We start from the raw sequence: 15,059 nt of genomic DNA on the forward strand, positions 1-15,059 counted from the left end.
ATAACACTCATGGACCTTCTGTACGACTTTTCTGACTCCTTTGTGAGCCACCAAAGAAGAAAAATGTGGGATATTAAGGTGAAGGGAGCAAGCTGGTCTGCAAGTGAATGTCATCGGCTTTGCTAGGCAAGTTTTAGTTATTATACATGTATTTGGCCCACAGCCACATAGGGAGGTAAGCCTAGATAATATCCTGATGTAAACCACTTGACCACAATTACAGAGAGCAAGAAAAACAATCATTAAATTCAACCAAAACTCCATCAAACTTAAAAACCGCGGGCAAAAGAAATAAACACTGCTGGTCTTAATCGATGTAGCATCGTCTAGCAACTCGTCATATGCTTCGAAATTAGCTTAGCTGCTACACAGAGGAATATCTCATTTTTATACAGCTTTACTTAATATGAAAGCACCATTTGTGCACATAGCATAACATGTTTGAAGACGCGCCATAAAATATGAAAAGCAATAAGGTGGCCTGGTGTTAGCTGGCGTGGTCACTAATCATTAATCTTTGTAATGTACTTGAATGATGCCCAGCAAACACTCATTCTCTGCACCAACATGCCGTCCAGTCTCAATTTCTATAGGGTCTCTATTCTCTGGCTTCAGCTTTCTTGTCATTCACTTACTAAATATACCTGCGCTGTTTACTTATCTCCTAATTATACTGACAATGAAAAATTCTTCGACTGTCTTACTTGTACGATGGAACACATTCTATCCCTTTCTCTTTTCTCTGAAATCTCCATTCTAGGAGATTTCAATGTTCACCACCACCTTTGGCTTTCCTCTCTTTTCACTGATTGACCTGGTGAACAAGCCTACATCTTTTCTATCCTTAATGACCTAGAGCAGCTTGTACAGCACCCTACCCGTATCCCTGACTGCCTTGGAGAGAGCTCGAACATACTTGACCTCTTCCTTACAACTAATGCCTCTGCTTACACTGTTAATCTTTCCTCTCCGTTGGGCTCCTCTGATCACAACCTTATACCTTAACCTGTCCTATCACTCCGGTACAGCCTGTGGACCCTCCAAAGAAACGTCGTCTGTGGCACTTTGGACTTGCTGATTGGGAGGCCCTCTTTGATTTTCCATGGAATGATTATTGCTTCCATGGTCGGGAGCCATCTGAGTGTGCCTTGCACATTACGGAGGTTATTCTCTTGGGCATGGAAGCATACATTCCCTTCTCATATCCTTTGACTAATGCAAGAAAGCCTTAGTTTAATCACACTTGTGCTAATGCTGTCCGCAACAAGGAGAGGGCCTATAAAAGGTACCGGAGCCAACCCACCCCTGAATCACATCTTGTTTATGTTTCTGCCCGGAATCTTGCTAAGTCTGTTCTTCGCTCTGCTAAAAATAATTTCATCCGTGCTAAATGCTCTCAACTCTCCAACTCGAATTCTTCCCGCTCCTTTTGGCACCTTGCCAAAAACCTTTCTAACAACTTTACCTCATCATCCCTCCCTCCTCTTTTCTGTTCTGATGGCTCTGTAGCTATTTCTCCTACTGATAAAGCAGATCTCTTTGCTCAGACTTTCTCCTCCAGTTCCACATTAGACAATTCCAGTGCTGTTCCTCCATCACTTCCCCCACTCTGACTTCCTCATGGCTGACTTTAAAATTTCTTCAGTTGATGTATTTTCTGCCATCACTGGCCTCAATACTAATAAGGCATATGGGCCTGATGGAGTCCCTCCTGTTGTCCTTAAGAACTGTGCTTCTGTGCTTACACCCTGCCTAGGCAAACTCTTTCGCCTATGTCTAACAACTTTTACCTTTCCTTCTTTGCTGGAAGTTTGCTCTTATTCAGCCAGTCCCGAAGAAGGGTGACCATTCCCAACCCTCTAACTATCGTCCAATTGCTTTACCATCCCGTGTCTCAAAAGTTTTCGAGTCAATTCTTGACGAAAAAATTTTAAAGCATCTTTCCTATCACAACCTTCTTTCTGATCATCATATGAGTTCCATCAGGGGCACTCCACTGGCAATCTTCTCACCTACCATTCAGACTCCTGGTCATCCTCCTTTTGGGACTTTGGAGAAAGCTTTGCCATTGCACGACATCTCAAAGGCTTTCGATCGAGTCTGACATAAATCTTTAATTTCCAAACTACCCTCTTACGGTTTCTATCCTTCTATCTGTTCCTTCATCTATAGCTTCCATTCTGGTCATTCTATAGCCGCTGTTGTAGACGGCCATCGTTCTTCTCCTAGATCTATCAACAGTGGTGTTCCTCAGGGCTCTGTCCTATCACCAACTCTCTTCATTTTATTCATCAATGACCTTCTCAGCTGTACATCTAACCCTATCCACTCGTACGCTGATGACTCCACACTTTACCTTTCCATTCAGTTCCTGCAACATCCATCTCAGCAGTTACTTAAACAACCAAGGGATGAGGCTGTGGCACACCTAATGTCTGACTTGGTTCGTATCTTTGACTGGGGTAAAGATAATCCTGTTTTTAATGCATCAAAGACTCAGTTTTTACACCTATCAACCCGACACAATCTTCCACAGGAGTACCCACTGGTGTTTAATAATATCCAGCTCAATCCTGCATCATCCTTGAACGTGCTTGGGGTATTATTCACTCGGGACTTATCTTGGAAAGATCATGTTGCATCTCTTGTAAAACCTGCTTCCAAGATATTAGATGTGCTAAGCCGTCTCCGTGCCTTCTTTACCCCTGCACAGTTGTTGTCTTTATACACGAGTTTTATTCGCCCCTGTTTAGAGTTCAACTCTCATGTGTGGGGAGGCTCCCCACATACAGCTCTTCTCAATAGGATGGAGTCAAAGGCTTTTCGTCTCATCAACTCTCCTCCTCTTTCTGGCTCCCATCAACTTCTGTCTCTTCGCCGCACTGTTGCATCTTTATCTCTTTTCTATCGTTACTTCCATGGTCACTGCTCCTCTGAACTGTCTGCTTGCATCCCTCCACCTCTACGATGGGTGCGTAGCACCCGTCTATTACAAACTCTCATCCCTTTTCTGTTGAACTCTCTAATGCAAGAGTTAACCGTTACTCCCAGTCCTTCATTTATGCAACAGGTCAGCTCTGGAACTGTCCCCATCTGTCTGTATTTCCTACTTCCTATGATCCCCAGTCTTTCAAACGCAGTGTGTCCAGGCATCTCGAAATGAATGGATCTTGAATTTGGGTCTCTTTTGTATTGTTTTTGTTTTTTCTTGGAAGGAACGGTTTGCGGGCTCCTGGCCTTTGATTCCTTCTTTCTTGCCTAAAGAAAAATAAATAAATATTTCTCTTTGACAGGATGCACCACAGGTAAGCTACGGATGCGCACTAACTTTAAGTACACGGTGTAGAGGTGTACCTGCTTGCCCAAACATGTGCTTCTGACTGTACAGGTTGGCTACATTGATTTTGCCTGGCGTCTCTTTTTCTTTCTTTTTCTCTCTCTCTCTCTCTCTTTTTTTTTTTTTTTTTTTTTTTACCTTATACTTTCGTGTTAAGGCGCCAGGTGTGTTCATGATGAGAGTGACTATTGGGCGAATTAGCGGCACTGAATTACTAGCAAAAGAACTCAAGGTCACGGTAACCTGGAGACGTTTTTGCCTTGGCAGGGCTTGACAGGGCTATATGTTAGGGAGAGAGAGAGAGAGAGAGAGAGAGAGAGAGAGAGAGGAAGGAGTGGCGGCAAGAGAGAATACGTGGAGGAAGTGGAAGGGGGGGGGGTACTGTGGAGGAGGAGAGAGGTCAGAGAAATGTTTGAAGGCATTATGAACTGATTTTGGTAACTAAAATGACGGTGAAGATAGTCAAGATAATAAGCATGATTGTGATGACAGCGATGATGATGATGATGAGAGAGACGATTAATATGATGGTGATGACAATGATAATGATTAATATGATGGCGATGATAGTGATGATGATTAATATGATGATGATAGTGATGATGACGATGATGATGATGATGAATATGATGGAGATAGCGATGGCTCTGACACGGTGATGGCAAGATTAATGGAGGAGGGAGGAGGGAGAAGAGAGGGGGCTAAGTAGAGGAGAGGAAGAAGAAGGGGAGGAAGAGGGAGGGGGGAGATTAAGTGGGGAGAAGAGGAATTTTGATTAGGACTCTGTAGGAGGTGAGAGATGAGGAAATGGGGGAGAGAGGCAGGGTGGGGAGCAAGTGAGGGAGAGGGGCAGGGTGGGAAGGGGGTGGGGGAGTGGGGCAGGGAGGGGAGAATTGGGGAGTGGAGCAGGGAGGGGAGGGGGTCAGGGGGTGGGGCAGTGTGGTGAGGGAGGAGGGGGAGTGGGGCAGACAGGGAGGAAAAAAAAAAGAATGGAACTGTATTAGTCACGAAGGGAGGAGAAGGAGGAGGAGGCGGAGGAGGAGGGTATAAAAGAGAAAGAGAAATACGACGAGGAGGAGGAGGAAATCAGGTTGGAGGGAGAAAAATACGGGGTGAAGGAGGAAGAAAAATTCGAGGAGAGAGAGAGAGAGAGAGAGAGAGAGAGAGAGGCTAAAATTGCCACGATAATAACAGGCCTACAAGTCGACATTCTCTCTTGTTCCAGCAGGTATTCAGGATCAAACGACAACTGCTGTAACTGCAAACAAGCTGCCACAACACCTGTACCTTGCTGCATGATAGGTAGGTAGATAGATAGATAGGTAGATAAATAGACAGATTGATAGGCAGATAAAGTGATAGGTAGACAGACAGACATCTAAACTGATATATAGACAGATAAACAGATAGAGATAGATATATAGATAGATAGATAGAGAGAGAGAGAGAGAGAGAGAGAGAGAGAGATCCAATAAATTCGTAGGAATATAAATCTTTACCAATCAGTAAAAAATATACCCAAGCATCCTCTACGTAAAAATAAAATAAATAAATAAAAAATAAATAATAGAGAAGGTTAAAAAAATTTCAAGGTACATAAATCTCATTAGCAATTTACCTGAATCAAATATTGCCTAAAAAACTTTATTCACACACACACACACACACACACACACACACACACACACACACACACACACACGTAAAAGTTCTATCACCTTCCTGGCTCCATTAATCTCCTTAACGACGCAGCTCCAAAGAAGAACACAAACCAAAACAAAACAAAATTCAAATATACCTGCCGTAAAAGAAAGGAAGAAAACTCCATATAATTTCCCTGGTATATAAATCTTCTTAACGATCCACCTGCCAAAAAAAAAAAGGAGAGAGAGAGAGAGAGAGAGAGAGAGAATGTCCCCACCTACAGTACAGCCTTCACATCATCCCTGCAGCCACACACACTTCAACACCCCCCACGTTTTCTAGTAAGAGCGGCGTTGTAGGGAGACTTGCCTGTTCCCAGTATTGGTTAACTCTTTATGCGGTTGGCGTTCTTATATATACTGTATATTCTTTTACAATAACTTCTATTTTATCTTTTTCATTAACTTTACACTAATTTTACACTATCTTTTACACTTATGTCCCCCAACTTTTACAGTAATTTCACACTATCTTTTATAATTATTTCACACTATCTTTTACACTAATTTCACACTATCTTTTACACTAATTTTATACTTGTACACTAATTTTATACTTGTACACTAATATACTAATTTTATACTAATTTGTGCACTACCTTTTTACACTAAACTTTACACTAAGTTTACACTAAGTTGACTCATACTTCTCGTCCTTTTGTAGCTTATTTCACATAGTTCACTGACAGATAAAGACAAGGCTCTGGCTCTACGTACTCCCCACAACACTTCTTCGTGACTGGCATCATATTCTAGCGTTAATCTATTGCCACAGCTCAGCATTCAGGGTGGATAGATGGCAGTATTAAGCCAAGTTAGTGTAAAAAGAGTATCCTCGTAAACTACGGGTGTGATTCATTGACCTTGAACATAGAGTAACCATTTCCACGCGGGTTAGGTCCTCATTGGTTATTCTTAAGGGTATCATTGCCTCCAGTTCCTATACTCCATTCACTCTAACTGGCCCAGGTTTTCGCCCTTATGCAGCTTAAATCACGTTGCCCAGTGGTAGAAAAATATAGTACTACTGCTCTGCATCCTTCCCATAGCACTTCTTCGCGACTAGAACCATACTGTAATGTTAATCTCTTCTTACAACTCAGCATTCAAGGTAAAGAGATGGCAAATTTAGGCCAAGTTACAGTAAGAGGAGCACAGTACTGCATGTGGTGGCGTGCTGGTGTTTCTCAGTGCCTATACTCTTTTTGCTCTAACCTGGCCTAAAATTACCCTATTTCCATACTGAATGTTGAGTTGTTACAGTAGATTAGCACTAGAATACGGTGCTAGTCACGAAGGAGTGCTATGGAAAGGAGGTACAGAAGTAGCACTGTCTTGTTTTGCTACTGAGCTACGTGAGGGAAAAAAGTTGCATATGGACAAAATTTGAGCAAGTTTATATCTAATATCTCCAGTTTCGAAAATAATAATAATAATAAATAATAATAATAATAATAATAATAATAATAATAATAATAACCATCATCATCATCATCACCATCATTGTCATCATTATCATCATCGTCGTCATCATCATCAACATTATCCAGACCTTTCCCACCCGAAGGTATAGTGAGGTCGGGAAGAAGATACCAACCAAAGCCTGTCCAGTTCAATGAGCCACACTTCTATTCCTTCATCGTTCAAGCCTCCAGAATCATGGTGAGTCAAAAAACACTCATTAAATCCATCCATCCATTCATTATCCAATCCTATGTTTTCTCATGAGAAGCGTAGGAGCCCTGGGCTAGGCAAGTTGGTCCTGACATTTAACATGAGAGTGACCAGCCTCACACATCCCTGAGTGGCATTACCTGAGCAATAAACCCCAACCATCCCATGGATATAAACCTACACTGGCTCAATCCGATTGGAGCGCCTTAATTACTCACTAAACCACCAGGCGCCATAATTTGGTTAAATGGTTACCACCCAGCGTAGTAAATGGCTTCCTGGTGTACAGGAAACCATTTAGCTTGTCACTCAGTGTAGAGTCACCCATAGGCAGAAAGAAGAGGAAAGAATGAAGGAAAGAAAAACAGAAGAGGGAATGTAAAGTCACCAGTAGGCAGAAGAGTGAGGAAAGAATGAAGGAAAGACAGAACACAAATATAAATAAGTAAATAGGTGAAATGGATAAACCAAAGGCGTGGCTCTGATCCCTATTTCTTTGACCCAGTGACGTACATGTTTTATTGCGTAGGTGTTCCCGTCCCCAGCCGGATTTGTCCAGTTGAAGGTAGGCTTATCCGGCAGAGGGGGTCAGCTCTAGCCTTCCCTGACCCCCTTACCACTACCCACCATTATCACCATCATCTAGACCTCCTTTCTCACGTCTCCTTCCAGAGAGAGAGAGAGAGAGAGAGTAACCAGTTTGCCCAAATCACTGAGCCACACTCCCATTCATTCGCAATTCATTTTTTTTTTTTTTTAATCCAGTAAAGCCATCCCCTCTACAACAATATTTCCTGAAATCAATAAAAACATCTCAAGGCACCAAAATAAACAAATAAACAAACTCGAGGACATGGCGGGGTTCAAAGAGTGGTGAAGAAAGCTTAGGGCTCGCATTCTTGTCGGTTAACCCTAACACCCCTTCTTGTTAGCGATTTATTTTGTTTATTAAGCCTTACTGTCCTCTACTATGTTCAGTAACTCCTGACTCTGCATAAATAATGTACAAAATAATATTAACAACCCACATCCAAAAATAAATCGCTAAGGAAAAGGTGTTAGGGAGTTTCACGGGCCTTTTCGTATTCTTAAAGACATTGGAGACTTCGTTCCATCTCTTTCTAAGCGATTTATTAAGAATGGTACACAGTTATATTCTCTGGAACGTTATTTATATTATTATGATATCGATATAGTTAGCATTACTAACCCGATAATACTGAGGTACAATGTGCAGAATAAATAGCTAAGGTAGAGGTGCTACGAAGCCTCCTATTGCCACCTGGAGTACGGACTGGATTCCTATCGATCACAGGAGGGTCACTGTCGGTGAGGGACGCCTTCACGCTGTAACGCCGGTGAAATGGGGCGGCTCCACTGCCTGTTTGTACACGCGTCCCTCAACCCCTTCCCTGTCCCTCCCAGACGAGGTTGGTGCACTGCTGCATGAGGGCAACTTCAGCCTGCAGTCCACTGGGTTCACATTTCAGACGAACTATTACTACTGCTACTACTACTGCTGGTACTGCTGTTGCTACTGGTACTATTACTACTATTAAAACTTCCCACATCTCTATGGGAAGCTTTCTTTTTTGTCATAGCCATGATGATGATAATAATAGTATTAATAATAATAATAATAATAATAATAATAATTTTTATTATTATTGTTATTATTATTATTAGTATTATTATTATTACTACTACTGTTGTTATCATCATCATTACTTATTAAAACAGCGATATTTCAAAGGCTATTTGGCCTAGAGCCTTCAAACTTGGTAAACCTAGTCATGCGACTGTCCGCTTCTTTTGGCCAAATATGGTGGCAACCCGTCAGCTGGATCTGTGGATATTATCCGGAACACAGAAAGGTCTCAAGAACCATTAAAGCCAGGAAGCTGAAATTTTACTACAATATTGCCTTAAGGCGGACGCAGGCCGGAAAGGAGTATGGCTTTTTAATCGGTTGATTATTATCTGAGATCACCTGGGGTCAAAAAATGGGACTTTTCCGGATATTCCGGATGTCACCTAATTTTCCATGAAGGATTAAAGCTTGGACTTATAGACTGATGACTTAAGGTGACATGCACAAGATCAGTGACCTTGACCTCAAAATCCCTTTATAGCTCGGCTGTGGGAAGTTTTTCCTTACAAAAATTGTCCCTGGACAGTTATACGGTGTTCTGGCTATTATTATTATTATTATTATTATTATCATCATCATCATCGCCATGCTCTAAAAACAACCCTCCCGTGCTCATATTATAGCCTTATATTTGAACAGGCTTTGAAAATCACGTAACACCTCTTCCTTAAAGATTTATTTTCCATATCACACCTTAATATATACTTAATATACACTTCTCTTGCACGTCAATATTAATCTCTTCAATACGCTTATATTTTTTCCGAATATTTTAGTTATTTCCAGATGATTTCGTTCACATTGAAGACGATTACTGGAACAGACGTTGGATATTGGCCCGTATTCTCGTCGGTTAAGGAAGCTCCCTAACACCCCTTCCTAAGCGATTTATTTTGCTTACTACTCGTTCCTGTGTCATTTAATAATTACAGTACCACGATTTTCAAGATAATTAGCATACATATTCATATTAACTAGCCGTATCCAAGAATAAATCGCTGAGGAGGAAGTGCTAGGGAGCCTTCTAAATCGACAAGAATTATAGTTATTCTCGTTAACTCCATCACTACCAGAAGGAACCTCAGAGAGAGAGAGAGAGAGAGAGAGAGAGAGAGAGAGAGAGAGATCCGCTCATTTCGAGATGCCTGGACACGCTGCGTTTAAAAGACTGGAGGTCATAAGCAGAAGAAAATACAGACAGAGGAAGACAGTTGCAGAGTTGACCTGTTGTATATATAAAGGACTGGGAGCATCGGTTAACTCTTGCATTAGAGAGATGGACAGAAAAGGAATGACAGTTTGCTGCTAGACGGGTGCCACGCGCCTGCAGTGGTGGAGGAGGGATGCAAGCACAGAATACAGAGGAGCAAATTGTGTGGGAGAAATAGGAATAAACTATAGTCGCGGCGCACGACTCTGATGTTGTCATTATCGTACCCTGGCAACCTACCTGTCAAAAATGCGTCCGATTTCGTATCATATTATACACGAATCATATTATTATGCACGAATATATTATACACGAATATATTATACACGAACATATACACGAATCACATGCGTCTCTTATTATACACGAAGTCGGACGCACTGTTGAGGGGTAGGTTGCCAGGGCACGATAATAACCCCAGAGTCAGGCGCTCAACTTTAGTGAAACACGTCACCAGATTCAACGGGTTAAGGTAATTGCGATAGTTAATAATTATGTACTGACACAATTAGACGAAAACTGCAAAATAAATCGCTAAAGAAAAGAAACTGAGATGGCTACTTTACCACGACATTACTTTCACTTAAACATGACAGAGATTTTCGTCCTTTTGCACTTTATTTCCTGTAACTGGATGGCAGAATGTGACAATACTATGGCCTTACCACCTTCCCATGGCACTTCTTTGTGACTAGTGCTATTTTCTTGTGTTGATGTTACAGTTCAGCATTCAAGATGGAGAGGTGGTGATTTTAGTGATATTATGATGATGATGATTATTATTATCACTATTATTATTATTATTATTATCCATCCATCATCCAATCCTACATTGCCCCATGAGGAGCGTAAGAGCCCAGGGCTAGGCAGTTGGTCCCGACATTTAAGATGAGTGAATTATTATTATATTATTATTATTATTATCAGTAGTAGTAATAACAGCAGTAGTCGTAGTCGTAGTAGTAGTAGTAGTAGTAACAGCAACAGCAGTAGTAGTAGTGATGGTAGCAGTAGCAATTGTGGCAGTAGTAGTAGTAGTAGTAGTATTAGCAGTAGTAGTAGCAGCAGCAGCAGCAGCAGCAGCAGTAGTAGTAGTAGTAGTAGTAGTAGTAGTAATAGTAGTAGTAGTAGTAATAGTAGTAGTAGTAGTAATAGTAGTAGTAGTAGTAGTAGTAGTAGTAGTAGTAGTAGTAGTAGTAGTAGCAGCAGCAGCAGCAGCAGCAGCGTTAGTAGTAGTTCTAGTAGTAGTAGTAGTAATAATAATAATAGTGGCAGTAGTAGTAGCAGTACTTGTAGTCGCAAAAGTGGCAGTAGTAGTAGTAGTAGTTGCAACCCCAGGCTTATCCGGACATGAACTCCGTGGTCTGCAAACTGACACTGCCCTTCGTTTGCAGCCCCATCCTCCTTTCGGGGGATAGGGAAGGAAATGAGGGACGTTTGTATACCCAGGCAGCTCCACCGGCCCGTCATATCGGTGCCACCACATGAAGGCGTCCCTCTCTATCACTCAAAGCCAAAGTCTTATAGGAATGCGGCTTATCAACTATACTCATTTCACTCTAACTTGGCTTAAAATTGCCATCTCTTCCTCTTGAATACTGAACTGTAACAACATAATAACACCCAGAATGATGCTAGCCACGAAGTTTACCCTAACTTGGCCTAAAACTGATATCTCTCTCTTGAATGCTGAGCTATAACAATAGATTAATATGGTACTTGAATATGATGCTAGTCACGAAGAAGTGCTATGGAAAGGCTTGTAGCGTCTTGACATTCCACTGAGGTGCTAATGGATGAAAATTTGGGTCGTTAGAATAGAAAAATAATATAGTCACGAAGAAGTGCTACGCGAAGGATGTATAGCCGTAGTACTGCCTCTTTCTATCACTGAACTACGTGAAATAAGCAGCAAAAGGACAAAAATCTAAGCCCAGTTAGGGTAAACAGAGGATAATTACAAGAAGTGCTTTGGAAAGAGTGCAGAACTGTAGTACTGCCGTTTTCTGCCACTGAGCAACGTGAAATAAGCTGCACAAGGACAAAATCTAGGCCTAGTTATGGTATAAAGATAATCACGAAGTGCTATAGAAAGAGTACAGAACTGTATTACTGTCGTTCTCAGCCACTGAGCTACGTGAAATAAGAAATAAGAACCGAAGCACTGTCTTTTTCTCCATTAAGCTACGTGAAATAAAATGCAAAGGGAAGACACTATAGGCCAGACTGAAGTAAACAGGGCATACCACGCTGCCGCCTCACCTGAAGAGCAGTTTCCAGAAGCATCCGAAGCCCCTGCAGGTGGCTACTTGGCTGGTGTAGGTCACAGTCATGGCGCTGAATTCACTGGTTCACTGGGGGCGTCAACGAATCTTGGCTTGGGGGGTGAGAAAGGTGAGGGTGAGGATCAGGGTGAAAGCTGTGGGTCAGGGGCTTGGGGATTCAGATCAGGATGAAGGCTGTGTCAGGGAGCTAAAATTTGTGTCAATGGATCTTGGCTTGGGAAGTCAGACAGGTGAAGGTGAGGATCAGGGTGAAGGCTGTGTCAGGGAGTATTTCCAAACGTGTGTCAATGGATCGTGGCTTGGGGGTCTAGACGGGTGAGGGTAAGGATCAAGGAGTGAAGGTTGAAGGTCAGGGGTTCAAATTCTGACCTTGACTTCTAGACGTTTGCGTGACTTTTAGCGATATACTTACAACACGTAATTCTCTACTCTCGCCAGGTTAGGGGACTTCACAGCAGTTCTTCCTTACTGAATTATTTTCCACATTACACCTTGGAATTTTTTCCTCCGTTATTTTACTCCTTTTACTCTAACTTGGCCTAAAATCGTCAAAATCTTACCGAATTGTTTTCCACATTACACTTTGTTATGTTCTCCTCTGTTTTTATACTCCTTTTAGTCTAACTTGGCTTAAAATTGTCATCTTCATCATATACTGAGCTGTAACAATAGATTAACACCAGGACATGATGCTAGCTACGAAGTACTATAGAAAGAATGTAGAGCAGTACTATTGTCATATGCTACTGAGCTACGTGATAATAAGCTTCAAAAGATCACAAATTTGGGCCAAGTAAGAGTAAAAGCACTGTAATACCCTTTTTTTTTTTTTTTTTTTAATGGAGTTAAATTGCTAAAACAGCATACAGGAATACATGAAGATACAAGATACAGAAATACACTGGTAAGGAAGATTCACTGGGGAGCTACCTTACCCGGCGAGAATGCGGGCCGATGTCAGCTTACACGAACTCTGTCCACACTTAACGCACTTGAGGGTAAGATATCCACACTTCAGTCTGCTTGGAAGAGTTGTAGTCACACTTGGTACACTTGTTCCTTAACCTCGAGTAGATTCAAGTCCATTCACAATGAACATAAGTTTTTCAATACTTAGTTCATACCCTTTTTTATTCTACAGTATGTTAGCCTAAAATTGCCGCCTTTCCATCTTGAATACTCAGCTGTAACAATATATACGTTAGAATATGGTGTCAGCCACGAAGAAGTGCTATGGAAAGTATGTCAGGCCACGGCTTAATCTTTCTCTGCCAGTCAGCTACACAAAAAAGGACGAAAATCTGGGCCAAGTTGAAGTAAAAAGCCTATAGTTTGGAGGGGTTGCATGTACACTTGGTATACTTGTAGGAACCCTAGCTATATTCATTATACAGTACTTGCTGATTATGCTGGCGCAGGTTCACAACATGTTCATTTATTCAGATCACGTACAGATTTAACACCGTTTGTACTCAGAGCGCGGGCACATTTTCTATGACTAGGTACAGGTTCCACACTGGTTCTATGGGTAGGTACGAATGAACTGTTGCGGCACGTGCTACTTTGTCACATTAAATCAAGCAACTGTTCCGTATGAAGGCACGTAGACTGTGCTATCGTGGACTTACAGATATCGCGCCGAGTCACCACACGTGCGAGTGGGACATGTGGTCTGTGGCAACGAGTTGGCTTGGTTGCCTTACTACGTACACACTGTCACGTGCGCATGTGGCAGCACGAGACAGGGTGCGTTAGGGTGCGGGTGAGAATGGGGGCGGGGGGACTTAGGAATGCAGTGAAATGGCGGATCAATATCAGAGCGGACAAGGGAGTGAGGCAGGAAAGGGAACTAAGGGAGACCCACGACATAAGAAGGGAAGGGAGGAAGGGTTGGAGGGTGGGAGAAAAAGGAGGGAGGGACGGTGGGAGGGAGAAAAAGGAGGGAGGGACGGCGGAGGGAGAACGGGAGATAGAGAGGGAGTGTGAGAGGTGTAGGGAGGGGAGCGGCATGGAAGGGATATGAGAGCGACTGAGGAAAGGAAGGGAAGGGAAGGAATGTAGGCACCGAAGGAAGGGTTGGAGAGAAAGAGAAAAAGGAGATAAGACATGAGAGAGAATCGGGGATAGACAGATAGATAGATAGACAGATAGAAAGGGGGGGGGGATTGTAAGGGAGGCAAAAGAAAACAAGTGAAGGCGGGTCAAAACAGTGTGAGAAACAAAGTATTTTGGAAGGGAGAGAGGGAGGGAGAATGGAGGGGAAGGAGGGAGGGAGAAAGAGAGGAAAGATGGCAAAGAAAAATGGGAATGAGAGACAAAGAAGTGTGAGTAAACAAAGTAGGGAAAGAGGGAATGGGGATGGGAAGGAGTGAGGGAGAGAGTATATAGATAGGACTATGACACAACCAGAATATTCCAGCTACTGACCTCGTTTCCTGTCCTTTTGTAGGGGAGGGACAGGAAGGGAAGGGAAGGGGGAGGGGGAAGGGAGGTGAAGGAGGAAAAAGAAAGGCAACGTGGTGTAAGAGAGAATGGTGAGTAATGCTAATAGAAAGGGTGAGATGCAAGGAAAAGTGTTACGGCAGGGCTAGAAAGAAGGGAAAGGGGAAGAGAGGAGATGGAGTGAGATCTGGGAGTGAAGACGGATGAGGTATGAGAGAGGGAGAGCGAGGTCTGGGAGCGAAGAGGGAAGGAGGAATGGAAAGGAAGGGAGAGGGAGGGAGGTAAAGGTACTGCCACAGCACACGTGATTGGCGGGGAGTTTAAAGGGCAGCCAGCTACCTAGTGTGTGAGGCAATATCAGATACCGGTACGTAGTATCTTACATGGGCGGCCACACTGGTCACAGGTAGAAGGTTCCTGCCCTCCTGACTTGCCCAAGTCCCTCCTGGTAAAACCAACATGTTGTTTATACCTGCTTAGAGGCCCACCGGAAGCCAAGTGCTTTTTCTTGAGTTTTTAAGACTGTTTTATGTGAAATCAAATTTACGAGGTATTTTATGTTTCTATTTAGGTTGTTTTGAGTTGTTTCGTTATTGCTCAATATTTACAGTTACACTATCATTTTTTGTCCCTTTAAAATGGAAATTGTAAATCACGAAAACAGTTAGTCTGTATATATGTGTGTTGCTTGGCTTTTCACTAAATGTATTGTTAAAATGCCTGTGATTTAAACTCTTCTTCATCAGTTTCTACTCAG

At 42.4% G+C, this 15,059-nt stretch overlaps 1 protein-coding gene across 1 annotated transcript in view; it reads right to left on the reverse strand.

Annotated features, from left to right (window-relative positions):
• LOC145411874 (bestrophin-2-like) overlaps positions 1-14,320 on the reverse strand; it is a 285,723-nt gene extending 271,403 nt beyond the window's left edge. Inside the window, exons 1-2 of the mRNA XM_080281833.1 lie at positions 14,288-14,320; positions 11,838-11,952 (exon numbers count right to left, since the gene is read on the reverse strand). Coding sequence (XP_080137959.1) covers positions 11,838-11,908 — 71 coding nt within the window. The 5' untranslated portion in view covers positions 11,909-11,952; positions 14,288-14,320. The remainder of the gene's footprint in view (positions 1-11,837; positions 11,953-14,287) is intronic.
• Positions 14,321-15,059: the final 739 nt, after the last annotated feature.

The sequence above is a fragment of the Coenobita brevimanus genome, chromosome 91 (assembly GCF_032717465.1).
Source record: "Coenobita brevimanus isolate Jiangsu-jjx chromosome 91, ASM3271746v2, whole genome shotgun sequence".
Lineage (NCBI taxonomy): Eukaryota > Metazoa > Arthropoda > Malacostraca > Decapoda > Coenobitidae > Coenobita > Coenobita brevimanus.